The sequence below is a fragment of the Oreochromis niloticus genome, linkage group LG20 (assembly GCF_001858045.2).
Source record: "Oreochromis niloticus isolate F11D_XX linkage group LG20, O_niloticus_UMD_NMBU, whole genome shotgun sequence".
NCBI classification, from domain to species: Eukaryota; Metazoa; Chordata; class Actinopteri; order Cichliformes; family Cichlidae; genus Oreochromis; species Oreochromis niloticus.
The window spans coordinates 21,242,600-21,254,011 of record NC_031984.2 but is presented as its reverse complement, the minus strand read 5'-3'; the positions used below and the strand labels follow the sequence as shown (position 1 = coordinate 21,254,011).

The 11,412-nt window shown below is 41.2% G+C and overlaps 1 protein-coding gene across 1 annotated transcript; it reads left to right on the top strand.

The window, feature by feature from the left end:
• The first annotated feature begins 2,721 nt into the window (after positions 1–2,721).
• Positions 2,722–9,130, top strand: amigo1 (adhesion molecule with Ig-like domain 1). The gene is made up of 2 exons (XM_003444923.5): positions 2,722–3,270; positions 4,071–9,130. The coding sequence occupies exon 2, from the start codon at positions 4,178–4,180 to the stop codon at positions 5,720–5,722; it is 1,545 nt and encodes a 514-aa protein (XP_003444971.1). The 5' UTR covers positions 2,722–3,270; positions 4,071–4,177; the 3' UTR covers positions 5,723–9,130.
• Positions 9,131–11,412: the final 2,282 nt, after the last annotated feature.

Here is an 11,412-nt window from a genome sequence, read left to right as displayed (position 1 = left end):
TTTATGTTTTAAATCCTTTTTTTTAAATCTGACAATAAAATGTCTCTTGTTGCTTTGACCTTCATTTATTAAATGATTTCTGGTGGCATTCTGAGTAGGAGGCTACACTGGTGTAGCAGCTTATTGGCAATGCACAGGCTCTCACAGCTTTGCCAAAGCTAGGAATCGCTGCAGCAGATCTGTGAATTGAGGAAAACCCGAAATAAAATATCTCAAAAGGCAGCATGTGGGTGGATTCGCTTGAGTAAAAAATGACAAGGTTTTTCCCGCTCAGTCAGCACGCAGAAACAGACCTAATCAAATATATAAACAGAGTGTGCACAGTGAAGAAGACTACCATGGGCTACGTCAGGGAATCATTGTAAAGCTGCGCCTGTTGGTGGCCACCTGCCATCCTGAAACACGTAATAATGCACTAAGGCGCAAATTAAAAACGGCAACCTACTCACCAACTAAATATCTAAAAATTTAATTTAAGGAGTAGGTTATGTGCTTTCAATGTTATAAGGGCTCATAGAGTAGACATGGCGAGCTGCCTAGAGACATAGAGTCTGTGGGGTTCATAGATGCCACTCAAATGTAGTCAAATATATCTATTTTCCTCCTGGCCCTAGAGACTGTCCCGATGTCAGTAGTATGAGCTTCTTCTTACATTTTTCTGCAGTTTCTTCTGCAGTGGAGTGATACATTGGTGGGTGTAGTTCAGTAGAGGGAAAATACTTCCTACATAAAAGTGCTCACAACGAGGTTTGTTTGAGTAAGTGGGTCATGATTTCTGGAAAGAGGCTTCGAAGCTGAGCTTTTTCAAATGTGTTTGTTTGGGATTTCAGGAACAGAATTACATTCAAAATCAAAGCACACATGTCTGCAATGGAAATCTTCAGAACTGGAAAATCATGCCAGAACAATCTATTGAAGAGTAATAAAGGGCAGAGGGAAAACATCTAAAGATGATTTTGCTGAGAAGCTCCTTTTAATCAAGGTTGACTCATCAATTTGTCAGTCAGATAAACTACCAGTTATTTTGTTGTATTTTTTGTTTCACGATGCTCTAAATGTTTTCAGTTGGTGGACAGTCAGTCCATGAACCAATGCTGTTGTATTAGCTGCAGTAGATGGTTTAGCATTCTCTCAGGATGGGAACAGATGTTGCTTCAGAACCTGCATGTACCTTATTCAGCCACAATGGTGCCTTTCCAGATCTGCATGCTGCAAATACCATAGGCCCCAAAACACCCCTGTACTGTCAGACATGCAGGTTTTTGATCTTAGTACTGATAACAACCTTTGCTGTCAAATGGATTTTCCAAAAATAATTTTACATTTTTATTTGCCAAACTACAGAACAATTTTCTTTCTCCACAAAGAAAAGATGACAGCACCATGCTCTGGATTATTTTTCCCCTGATAGAGCTTTAACCTGTAGTTGTAGATGGCACAGTGAACTCTGTTCACATACAATGATTTTTGGAGATTTCTGGAAATGTTCCTGATCCCATGCAGTTATTTACATGACAGAATCATGCCTCGTTTTAATGCATTGTTTCCCGAGGGTCAGAAGGTCACAGGCATCTAGTACTGTACTGTTTTTCGGCCTTGGTCTTTGCACGCAGAAATTATTCCAGATTCTTAGGAACTTTTGATGATATTAGAATCTGTAGATGATAATAAATTAAACTTCTTTCCAATTCTGTGCTGAGAAACATTATTCTGAAATGGTCCCACAATTTGATGAAGCATTTTCTTTGCAGATTGGTTAACCTCTGCCCATCTTCACTTCTGAGAAACTCTGGCAAAATAAGATGCTCTTTTTATGCTTAATCGTGTTATTGACCGGTAACCTAATTAAATGCAAAATTATTCTCTAGCTGTTTCTTTTTAGTACCACTTTTCCAGCCTTCTGTTGCAGCTATCCCAGTTTTTTAGAGGTGTGCTTCTGCCATAACTAATATGTTTCATGATGTAGTAAAATGTCCTAGATTAAACATTTGATATCTTTTCTATGCTCCACTTTCCATCCACTGGATTCTGTTTTTAATAACATGTTACACAGCATCCAAACTTTTTTGGGTGGGTTGGGGTTGTTTATTAGTACCTCCATGGTGCCAAAATAAAAATAGAAGCCCTATTCAGGACATGTAGTCACTGTTAACGCGCTCATCTGTCAGATGGGAAGTGATGATGGACCAGAACAAGCAGAGAAAAATGTGTGACAGCTTCTGTGTGGTCAAGCTGACACACATGTGTGTGAAATCTGCCTCTTATTTACCAGATCAGGACATCCAGCCACCAAATGCATCTCTGTACCAGATACTTTTAATCCCAAATAACTTCTGGTTAACAACACACCTGATCAACATCTACATGCAGGCCCTGTTAAAAGCATGTCCAAGCGTCTGCCTGGCGTGATGGGTCAGGATATAAAAATGTCAAGCAGTCAATAAGGCCTCTGTACATTTTTCAAATATATGATGTAATGTTTTGTTTTGGGTCTTTTGTTTGTAGCAAAACATAGATGTGCACAAAATCGTGAAATTAGTGGTAATCTTGGTGATGTAAAACTACCAAATACTACATAATCACAACCACGCAGATATAAACCTGCATAAATACTTCAGCTTTAAAAAAAAGAAAAAAGAAAAAAGCAACCCCCAAAACTTAGCCTAATTTTCTTAGTTGGTTCGTTTCCTCTCCTGGGTATCTTTGGTGAAGCTAATTTCTGTAAACAGCGCCTTCTGGGTTTTAGCGCGCTGCCTCAGCCGAAAAACACACGTCAACCACTGCAGACCAGCACTGCACGGCGAAAGCAGGCGGCCTATGAGGATCCACAGGAAGCTTGTCAGATACAGACTGCTCACTCTTAATTATCTCAGTGGCAGCTGCAGAGACCCGACGACATCCGAACGCAAAATGCGCCAATTATCCGCAAGAGACGGATGTGCGGTCGTGCGTGTTCCGAGCAATACATTTGAATGAAATCATAGGTTTTAGAACGCGGTCGCTTATCTATTGGTGATCGTTAGTTAGAAGAACGTGTAGTTGTCTTCTCTTTATATAATCTTTTTTTTTGTACCGAGAGTTGGATGCCTCGTGGACGGGGATTATTATTTCGGCGAGGAGATCTCTAGTGCTCTCCCTCCTCCCTGCATCCGTTGCCGTCCTCAACGGCAGACACGGAGACTCAGACGGCGGATATCTGAATGCAGCAACGCTGTAAACAAACAAGGGGCCGTTTTAATGAAATCAAGTGTCGCTGCATCCCGGTTGAAGGTACGTGTCCCTCTCGGTTTCCCTCCCCATCTCTCGCCTCACGGCGTGTGATGCCTGTTTGTTTTCCAGCAGAATGGTGCAATGCAACGACTGAACTGCTCATCCACAAATGGGCAAGGGTATTTCAGAAAATGGTGATGATGTAAACATTCACACTGTTTTACAATTATAGATTTTAGTTGTGTGTGTTTTAACGTAGTGCCATTTGTGTCTTTTTATGTGCGCCAGAAAAATAATGTGAGCCAGGGAAATGGGGAAGAGAGTGGGGGGGGGGGGGGGGTCAATTCTTGTCTTCCAGAAAGTGTGAATGCACATGGGTTAGCGTGAGTAACCGTCTGCGGCGTGCTTGTGTACTTGTTTTAAAGAAAGACGCGCACGGTGCAAAGCTGCAGAGGAAAGTTTGTTGTCTTTATTCGTGCGCTTGGGAGATGTGAGCTTAGGAGACAGTGGTTACCGCTGATGTGGTAATGTAGGTTCAAACTGGTTCGGAGGGGGGAAATATATGTGGTTATTTACTCTGGTGGTCTGCAGTAGGTAGGTATGATTATAATAATGCAGCTAATATATAACAGATAGCTAAAATTTCAATAAAACATGAATCAGGTCCGCCAGTTAGAAGATCATTCAATAAGAGAGAGAGTGTTTGAAATTGTGTTGGTGGGGTCGCCCCTTTTTTTTAAATGCAGGATTTTCCATTGTCCTATTTTTATGACTTGAATCATTTCCCTCCGCTTTGTGAATGGATGTTTTTGTGTTTACAAACACTCTGTCTAAAAGCGTTATCTTTCTGCTTCTTTCAGCCTTCAGTTAGCAATGTGCCTGAGAATCCTCCAGCTGCTCTTCCGTGCTTTTTCTTTTGAGAATGGGATCGTAGTGAAACTCTCTGGGATTTAGAACAACTGCAAGCATGTTGCAGCCTTCCACCAGAACAGGTGACAGCCTGTTGGAAACATTACCTCACTGGAGTAAGTCCCAGAGATGGGCCTTATTTCTCACCCTCTGCGCGCCTCTCCTCTGGCTCCCAGAGGCAGCGGGTTCTACACTAAATTGCCATAAGATGTGCATCTGCGCCGCGAACATCGTCAGCTGCTCCAAAATGAATCTGACCATCGTCCCGACTGGTCTACCTCTCTACACTTCTGTGCTGGATGTCAGCTATAATGAGATAATCCGGCTGCAATCTGAGTGGACCCCTGTCAAGCTCCCGAATCTGCATAACCTCCTGCTCAGTCACAATGGTCTCCAGTTCCTATCTTCAGAGGCGTTCACAAATGTGAAGCACCTACGTTACTTGGACCTGTCCTCTAATGAGTTAAAGCAGCTGGATGAGTTCATCTTTGAGCCTTTGGTCAACCTAGAAGTCCTCCTGCTGTACAATAACAAGATTTCACAGATTGACCGCACAGCCTTTGTGAGCATGATTAACCTTCAGAAGCTGTACCTTAGCCAGAACCAAATCTCCCGCTTCCCTGTGGAGCTGGTCAAAGAAAAGACCCGCCTAGAGAAACTCAGCCTCCTGGACGTATCCACCAACAGGATCAAGATTTTGCCCATTGACGAGCTCCAGGTGTTGCCCGCCTGGATTAAAAATGGCCTCTATTTCCACAGTAACCCTCTGCTGTGCCACTGTGACCTTTACACCCTCCTGGTGCACTGGTACATGCGAAAGCTCAATTCTGCTGTGGACTTTAAAGACGACTACACTTGTGTTTTACCCAGCCCACAAAAAACCCAAGCACGCGTTTTTGACCTCAGCGGTGATAGTATGAACTGCAGCACATTCAAGGAGGCAGATGAAGAGGCTTTTCTGGAGCAAACACTGATTCTTAGCTGCGACACCAAACACAGAAATATGTTAAAGACCTGGACATTGCCCGGCAATGTTCTGGTGACACCCGGGAGCAACCAGACAGCTAAAGTCCTGTCAGATGGGAGTCTGCAGATTAGTTCAATGAGGTCTGAGGACTCTGGGACCTACACTTGCTTTGCCACGAGTGAGAGCTTTAATGAGACTATCTACGTGGTGCTCAAGGTTCACAATTTCACCATGCAGGGGGCTGGGGAGACCCTGAACACAGCATACACCACCTTGGTAGGTTGCCTGGCCAGTGTGGTGCTGGTGCTTATGTATCTTTACCTGACGCCATGTCGCTGTTTCTGCTGCCCTAACAAGGGTAAAACTCGGGGTGAGGACAGCATCCACTCCTCAATGCTGAGTGTGACACCGACCCACGAGGACCCGGCACTCAAGGCCGAACTGAACAGGCATGTGGCTTTCATAGACTCCAAGGACTTGCAGGGACAAAATGGTAAGCTGAACCCCAATGGGGATGAGGATGATGATGATGATGATCTGGATGCAGAGGCTGGTTCTCTAATGAAGGGCAAAAGGAAGAAGTCAGTGGCAGAGTCCATCAGCTCCGTGTTTTCAGACACTCCCATGGTGGTCTGAGATGAGGCTGGCAAAGACAGTGGATGCCACATGACTGGATGTAGGTGATACAACGTGAGCCCTGTTTTAGTTCATGTGAACTGTGACCTTGTGGGAGAAAACTGCAGAGAAATGTTCACCTGCGGTCGCTGGCAAGTGAAAGTAGGATTTCAAAGGGAGTAAAAATCAAACTGTCTCGTTGTCGAAAAGGACAATAGGCAGAACTTTTCCAGCATTTTGATCTGTAGCACTTAATATTCATACTGTGAAGGAATATCAGTGTACACGGAAAGGGAAAACTAAGAGTCTTACCAGAGCGAAACGTAGATGTTCTGTCGTTGACGTCAGCACTCAGGAAGTGATCAATTAAACTGAAAAAGTTGGGAAAATAAAAGGCATAGACGGAAATTAGATGTAAGAAGAATTTTAGTTCACAAATAGTATATATACTGAATCCATGGGTAGCTCATAATTATATTTATTATTAAGGATTAGAGTAGCTTGTATTGTAAGTAAACATTAGAGCACAGATTCATGTACCTCTCCTCTATCAAGGAGAAAGAGATTTAGACTGACTGACGTCACTAGGCTATGAATACATTTGACCTTAACCTTGAGTCCTCTATAGTAAAACAGCACGCCATAAAACAATGTTATCCGAGATCCCAGCCTGAACTGGATGAGTAAGATAAAGAAGGATACAGATTTTTCAGATGTTTAGTCATTCACTGAGGTAGCACAAACCACCACAGGTCATTTTCATCCTACGTCATACTCCAGCAGCTATATGTTAAGGGAATCAGTTACAAAACTACCAACTAACTCCAGGCTAATTATTTTTCACAAATGAATTGTTCATCAAAAGAGTTGCCTCTTAGTTGCTGCACAGTATAACCCAAAAGAAACATTTGCAGCCTTACACAATTAAAAGCAGCGAGCACCTCCAACAGATACACATTAGGTGCAGGGAAGTATTTTGTTATGACTGATTATCAACAGATCGTCTGAATTCTGTATACAGAAAGGTGCCACACTCCTTACAAGGATGACAAGGCTTCTGTTTGTTGTCCACCGAGGTGCCACTTGCTGTCAAGTTTGACTCCTTCTCCCAGTCAAGTTACAGCATTAGTTTCTGTCAGCCGCAACATTAAAAAAAAAAAAAAAAAAAAAAAAGCTGCAGAGTTTATTTTATTGCATTTTTGCACCTTGCACAAAATCCTGGAATAGCACAAATTCCTACCCATACATCTTAAACTTTGTCATAAAGTATTTCATCTTGCATTTTGCTCAGATGGGCAGGTCCTCGTATCACTGAAAATGTAGCTGTTTGTTATGGTGGTTAGAAAATGATGGTTGTATTAACAGGTAAACATTGAAGGCTGAATAACAATAAAAACTCTCCTGACTCCACCAGAAAATTAAGCTCATGCGTAACATGAGGCTGTGCATAATTTGACAGGAAAAGGCTCATTTTAGTGCTTGTAGCTGCTGACAGGAAATTTTCTGTTAACACAGGGGACCCGGGATCTTTTGAAAAGATCCCTTTGCCAGCACATATTACTGAATTAACTGTAAAAGTAATTTCATGTGCAAGACACCTGGTGCGCGGCGCATATTTCATTAACAACTTTTAAACAGGAGACTGTCTCCTAGCAAAAACAAGAAAGATTTCATTAACGTGCGCGGTGTTCATGACATAATACAACAAGGCCAGCCTGGTGTAAATGCTAATTGCTTCCTTTGATGGGATGTAGCGTCCCTCTGCTTTCTGTGTCTTTGTCTCTTTGAGCTGAAGGGGATCGGTGTGTTATCATGAGTCACAGCAACACAAAACCATTCTCCCTGGCTCTCTGTATACCGACAGCCACAATTCAGCCCAGATGTGTTTGCTTTGTTTGTGTACCTCTGTCATTGAGGCTGCCCTTACTTAGTTCAAAAGCAATCGTTCAACTAGGCAATGAATGCAACGCCCTTTAGGTAGTCTGCAGCTTGTTAATGAGGGAAACGCCTGCACCTTTCTTTACACATTTACACTCCAACTTACTCACACGGGTAAAAAGTACTGTAAGATATGATAATTCATTACGCTTTTGAATTCAGCTTCAAAGAATACCTTCTATTAAAAATGATAGTTATTAATATATCTTGCAGCTAAACACACAAAGACGTACACATTTGTGGGTGCAGTAGGCTTGTACGCAAAATAGGTGGAATAGTCACAGACACTGTGTGCTCCACTAAACGTCTCCTGCGTGGGCGAGAAAAGGAAGTCACATTTATCTGAGAGGTGGTGTGTGTTTGTGTGTGTGTGTGAATCATTCCACTCTCTCACACATTGGAATACCAGGTGGAGAAATGAAGAGGAGCAAAAAAAAAACAACAAATCCAACGGCATGCTTAAATAGAGCCACATTTAGCATTACCGCAGACTGGTTCCATTTGGCCAAGATGCTCACATTTCACAGAATCCCATTTTGAGCTTTTAACCTGTTCCCCGCTCAGACTACTCACCTTTCGAGCTCGGGACAAAAGCTGAGAAGCTAAAAATGGAAACAATACACAGATATTACCGCTACTGAGCGCGCTAAATTGCCAGATCACTGGGAAATGGTTGTGTTTTCCCTGCATGAACCCGATGTCAGTCCAGTTAAATCTGCTGTGGGGTAATGGGCGGTCTACTCCTCTGTGTTGTCATTTAAAATACAGGTTGCAATTCTGTATAAATTAGTGCTATTGCAAGGGACCTAAAATAGAAAGAAAGAGTGTCTTTGTTCTCTTCAAAGCAAATCTGCCTTCCTATATATATTAATAACTATATATACAGTATATATACGTAGTGAGACTCACTTTGTGTGTTCAGTATTGATTAGTTGTGTACTGCTATGTTCTATCAGTGTAATGACTGTATCCTTGTATAATCTGATGATGTTCATTTTGCATTACGTCTGTCACTGTGATCTTGTTAGTTGTTTTAACATTCAAGTCTGGAAATGTGTGTTTATTTTTTAAGCCAGGTGGGGTTCAGTTGTTTTGGGGGGGGTTGTTTTGTTTTTGGTTTTTTTGATTTTTTTTATTGAAAGAGGATGTATTTTACAGTCATCTGGTGATGAATATGGCTAAACGGAGAATATATCTGAACAAACCCTGCATGGGAAAAAGGGGACACTTTTGAAATAACTGCATAATTGCATATGATACATGGGCAGTGAGTATGTAGCCTCCAGTCATATTCAGCCAGTATTTGACTTTGCTAATAAAGCCATAAGCAGCGCAGTGCTTTATCACATTGGTGACATGTCAGATGAAGGGAGATGCAAGTAGGTGCATTTTGCAGCAGCGGTGTTGTAACAAAGCAACAGCTTTTCTGTATGTACAAATCTTTTCCTGTTTTTTAAAATAAAATAAATCCGGGATGTGGGAAATCAGGAATGATCTCCAAGCACACCAACAAATTCCTGAAATGTAATGGGTTCTCAATGGCTTTAAACATAGCGGGTGAGTAAATCTCAGGACTATGTCATACAATGTGAAACTTAGGGATCACATTTTAAAGAGTTCATATTTGTACTATCAATGAAACAAAGTTTGGGTCTCGAGATCTGTGCATTTTACAGGCCCTTTGCTATTTACCCTAATGGTACATTAGACTCACCAACTAGGGAAGAGAGTGATCTCTCGCTGCCCAGCACACATCTCCACTCATCTAGCTATGAAGTAGCAGTTAAGGGAACATTCATGATTTGGTGAGGCTAAAAGCTTGGTGCTTTAAAAGAGTGCTGCTAGTCTCCAAAGGACATGAAGGAAGCTTTTAACAGCATACAAAGCACTAAGTTTATTGACCACTGCTTCGAAGATGATACGATTGGTCACTGCCCTAAGAAATGAAAGGTCTCGCAGCTAAAGTTGAATGGCTTTGCATGGTATGCTTAGGAGCTTCTCTGACTTCATAAGAATAAACCAGTAGGCGTTAAAGACAAAAAATACTGATATATCTTTTGACTTAATAAAAGATTCAAATTTACATTCTTTGTTGCCTCTGTTTTCACTTTTATCAGAAATTATTGTTTAATGAAACTTGTTCTTTGCATACACATCTCAGTAGGTGTCACATTATATTGTTCCCAGATTTAGTGCCAGTTTGGATATGAAGCTAATACATCTAAGTTTCCAAAGTTACATTTTACTTGTATCATGTGGAGGGAATAGAAGAGATTCTGTTGGTTACATATGAAATGCATCATCGATGCCTTGACACCATCTAGTGGTAACATTATGTAAAACACTACAGTCTGTAAATATTGACATTTGCTGTTCACTCTAACATGTTTGGTATTAATAATCAGTGGATTGTAATTTCATACAAAGAGTAATTCCTGTTCATGAAAGTATACAAAGTGTAGGAAAGTAGTTTCATAGGAGCATTATGTCTTTTTATAATGGTTCCACTGAATCTATGTTTGGTGCTGGAAAAACTGGGATCACTTAGATGATAGTGGATACTTTATCTATGCAAAGAACACCAAAATGAATCAGTGGCACCCTTATGTATTACAGATTAATTCATAAATGATTGCAAACTTTCTCTAAAACCTTTGAGTCTGCACCACAATCAATGTTCTAAAACAGCAAGCAGGATTTAGTTTATTAATATAAATAAGTAGATCTACAGTTCTGTGTACAAATCTCGAGTCAGCCATGATTTCTTCACATTTTGCCAGCTGCAGCAATTCTATTGAGGTCTGCAAACATACATGGAAATACAGTATTTAAGTCACAATCAGAGTTTTTACAATTCTAAAAGCTTAAAAGTCAATATGTGTTGTGCCCACCTTCATTATGCAACACAGTCTGAATTCTCTTGGGCAGCTTTTTTCTAATTTCTTTAACTAGTCTTCAGAAATAGTTCTCTGGGCTTCTACAAGGACATTCAAAGCTCTTCTTTGGATGTTGGCTGTCTTTAGATGATCCCACACTGCTGCAATAATGTTCAGGTTCAGGCTTTCGGGAGGCCGATCAATGACTGAGTTTTTCTCTTTTACTGCACTAGCAGTCTGTTTGGGATCATTGCTGCTGAAAATGAAGCCGTTACCAATCAGAGGCTGTCCAGATGATATTGTATGGTGAATCAAAATATGATGGTACTTTTCTGTGTTCATAATTTTATCAATTTTGACAAAGATCTCGAACACTGGCTGAAATGCAGCCTCCACTGTGTTTTACAGATGGCTGTGGTAACTCACTATTGTACCTCTCTGCATCAGACCTGTTGTAACTGATTTTCAAGCCAGTTCTGGTGTAATTTGGCATACCTCAGCCTTTTCTCCACGTTTGTCTTCCTTAAGAATGGATGCTTGACCGCCACCCTTCTACTGGGATCATATCTGACGAGACTTCAGGGAACTTGGTTGAAGGACCAACTAAAGGGCCATCACCCAGGTCCTATTTTTTCCAGTTTCTTGAAAACATTACTTTCAGGTCCTGTTCATTTGTTGAAAATTGTTTTTAGGCCCGGCACATTTTCTTTTTTTCCTCCACTTGTCTAGACTCCTCGGTTTTTTAAGGACACACTGCACACCCTGCTGAGATGTGCCAAGTCTTCAGCTACTAGCTGATAAATGGGAATGAATGTGTTTTTGCAACAGTCTGCTAGTAACAAAGTGTCCAAAGACATAATCTAAAATTGGTTCTTTGCCAAATTATCTGTTACATGT

Coding starts and splice junctions, on each gene's coding strand:
- amigo1 (XM_003444923.5), top strand. CDS start 4,178: ATGTTGCAGCCTTCCACCAGAACAGGTGACAGCCTGTTGGAAACATTA.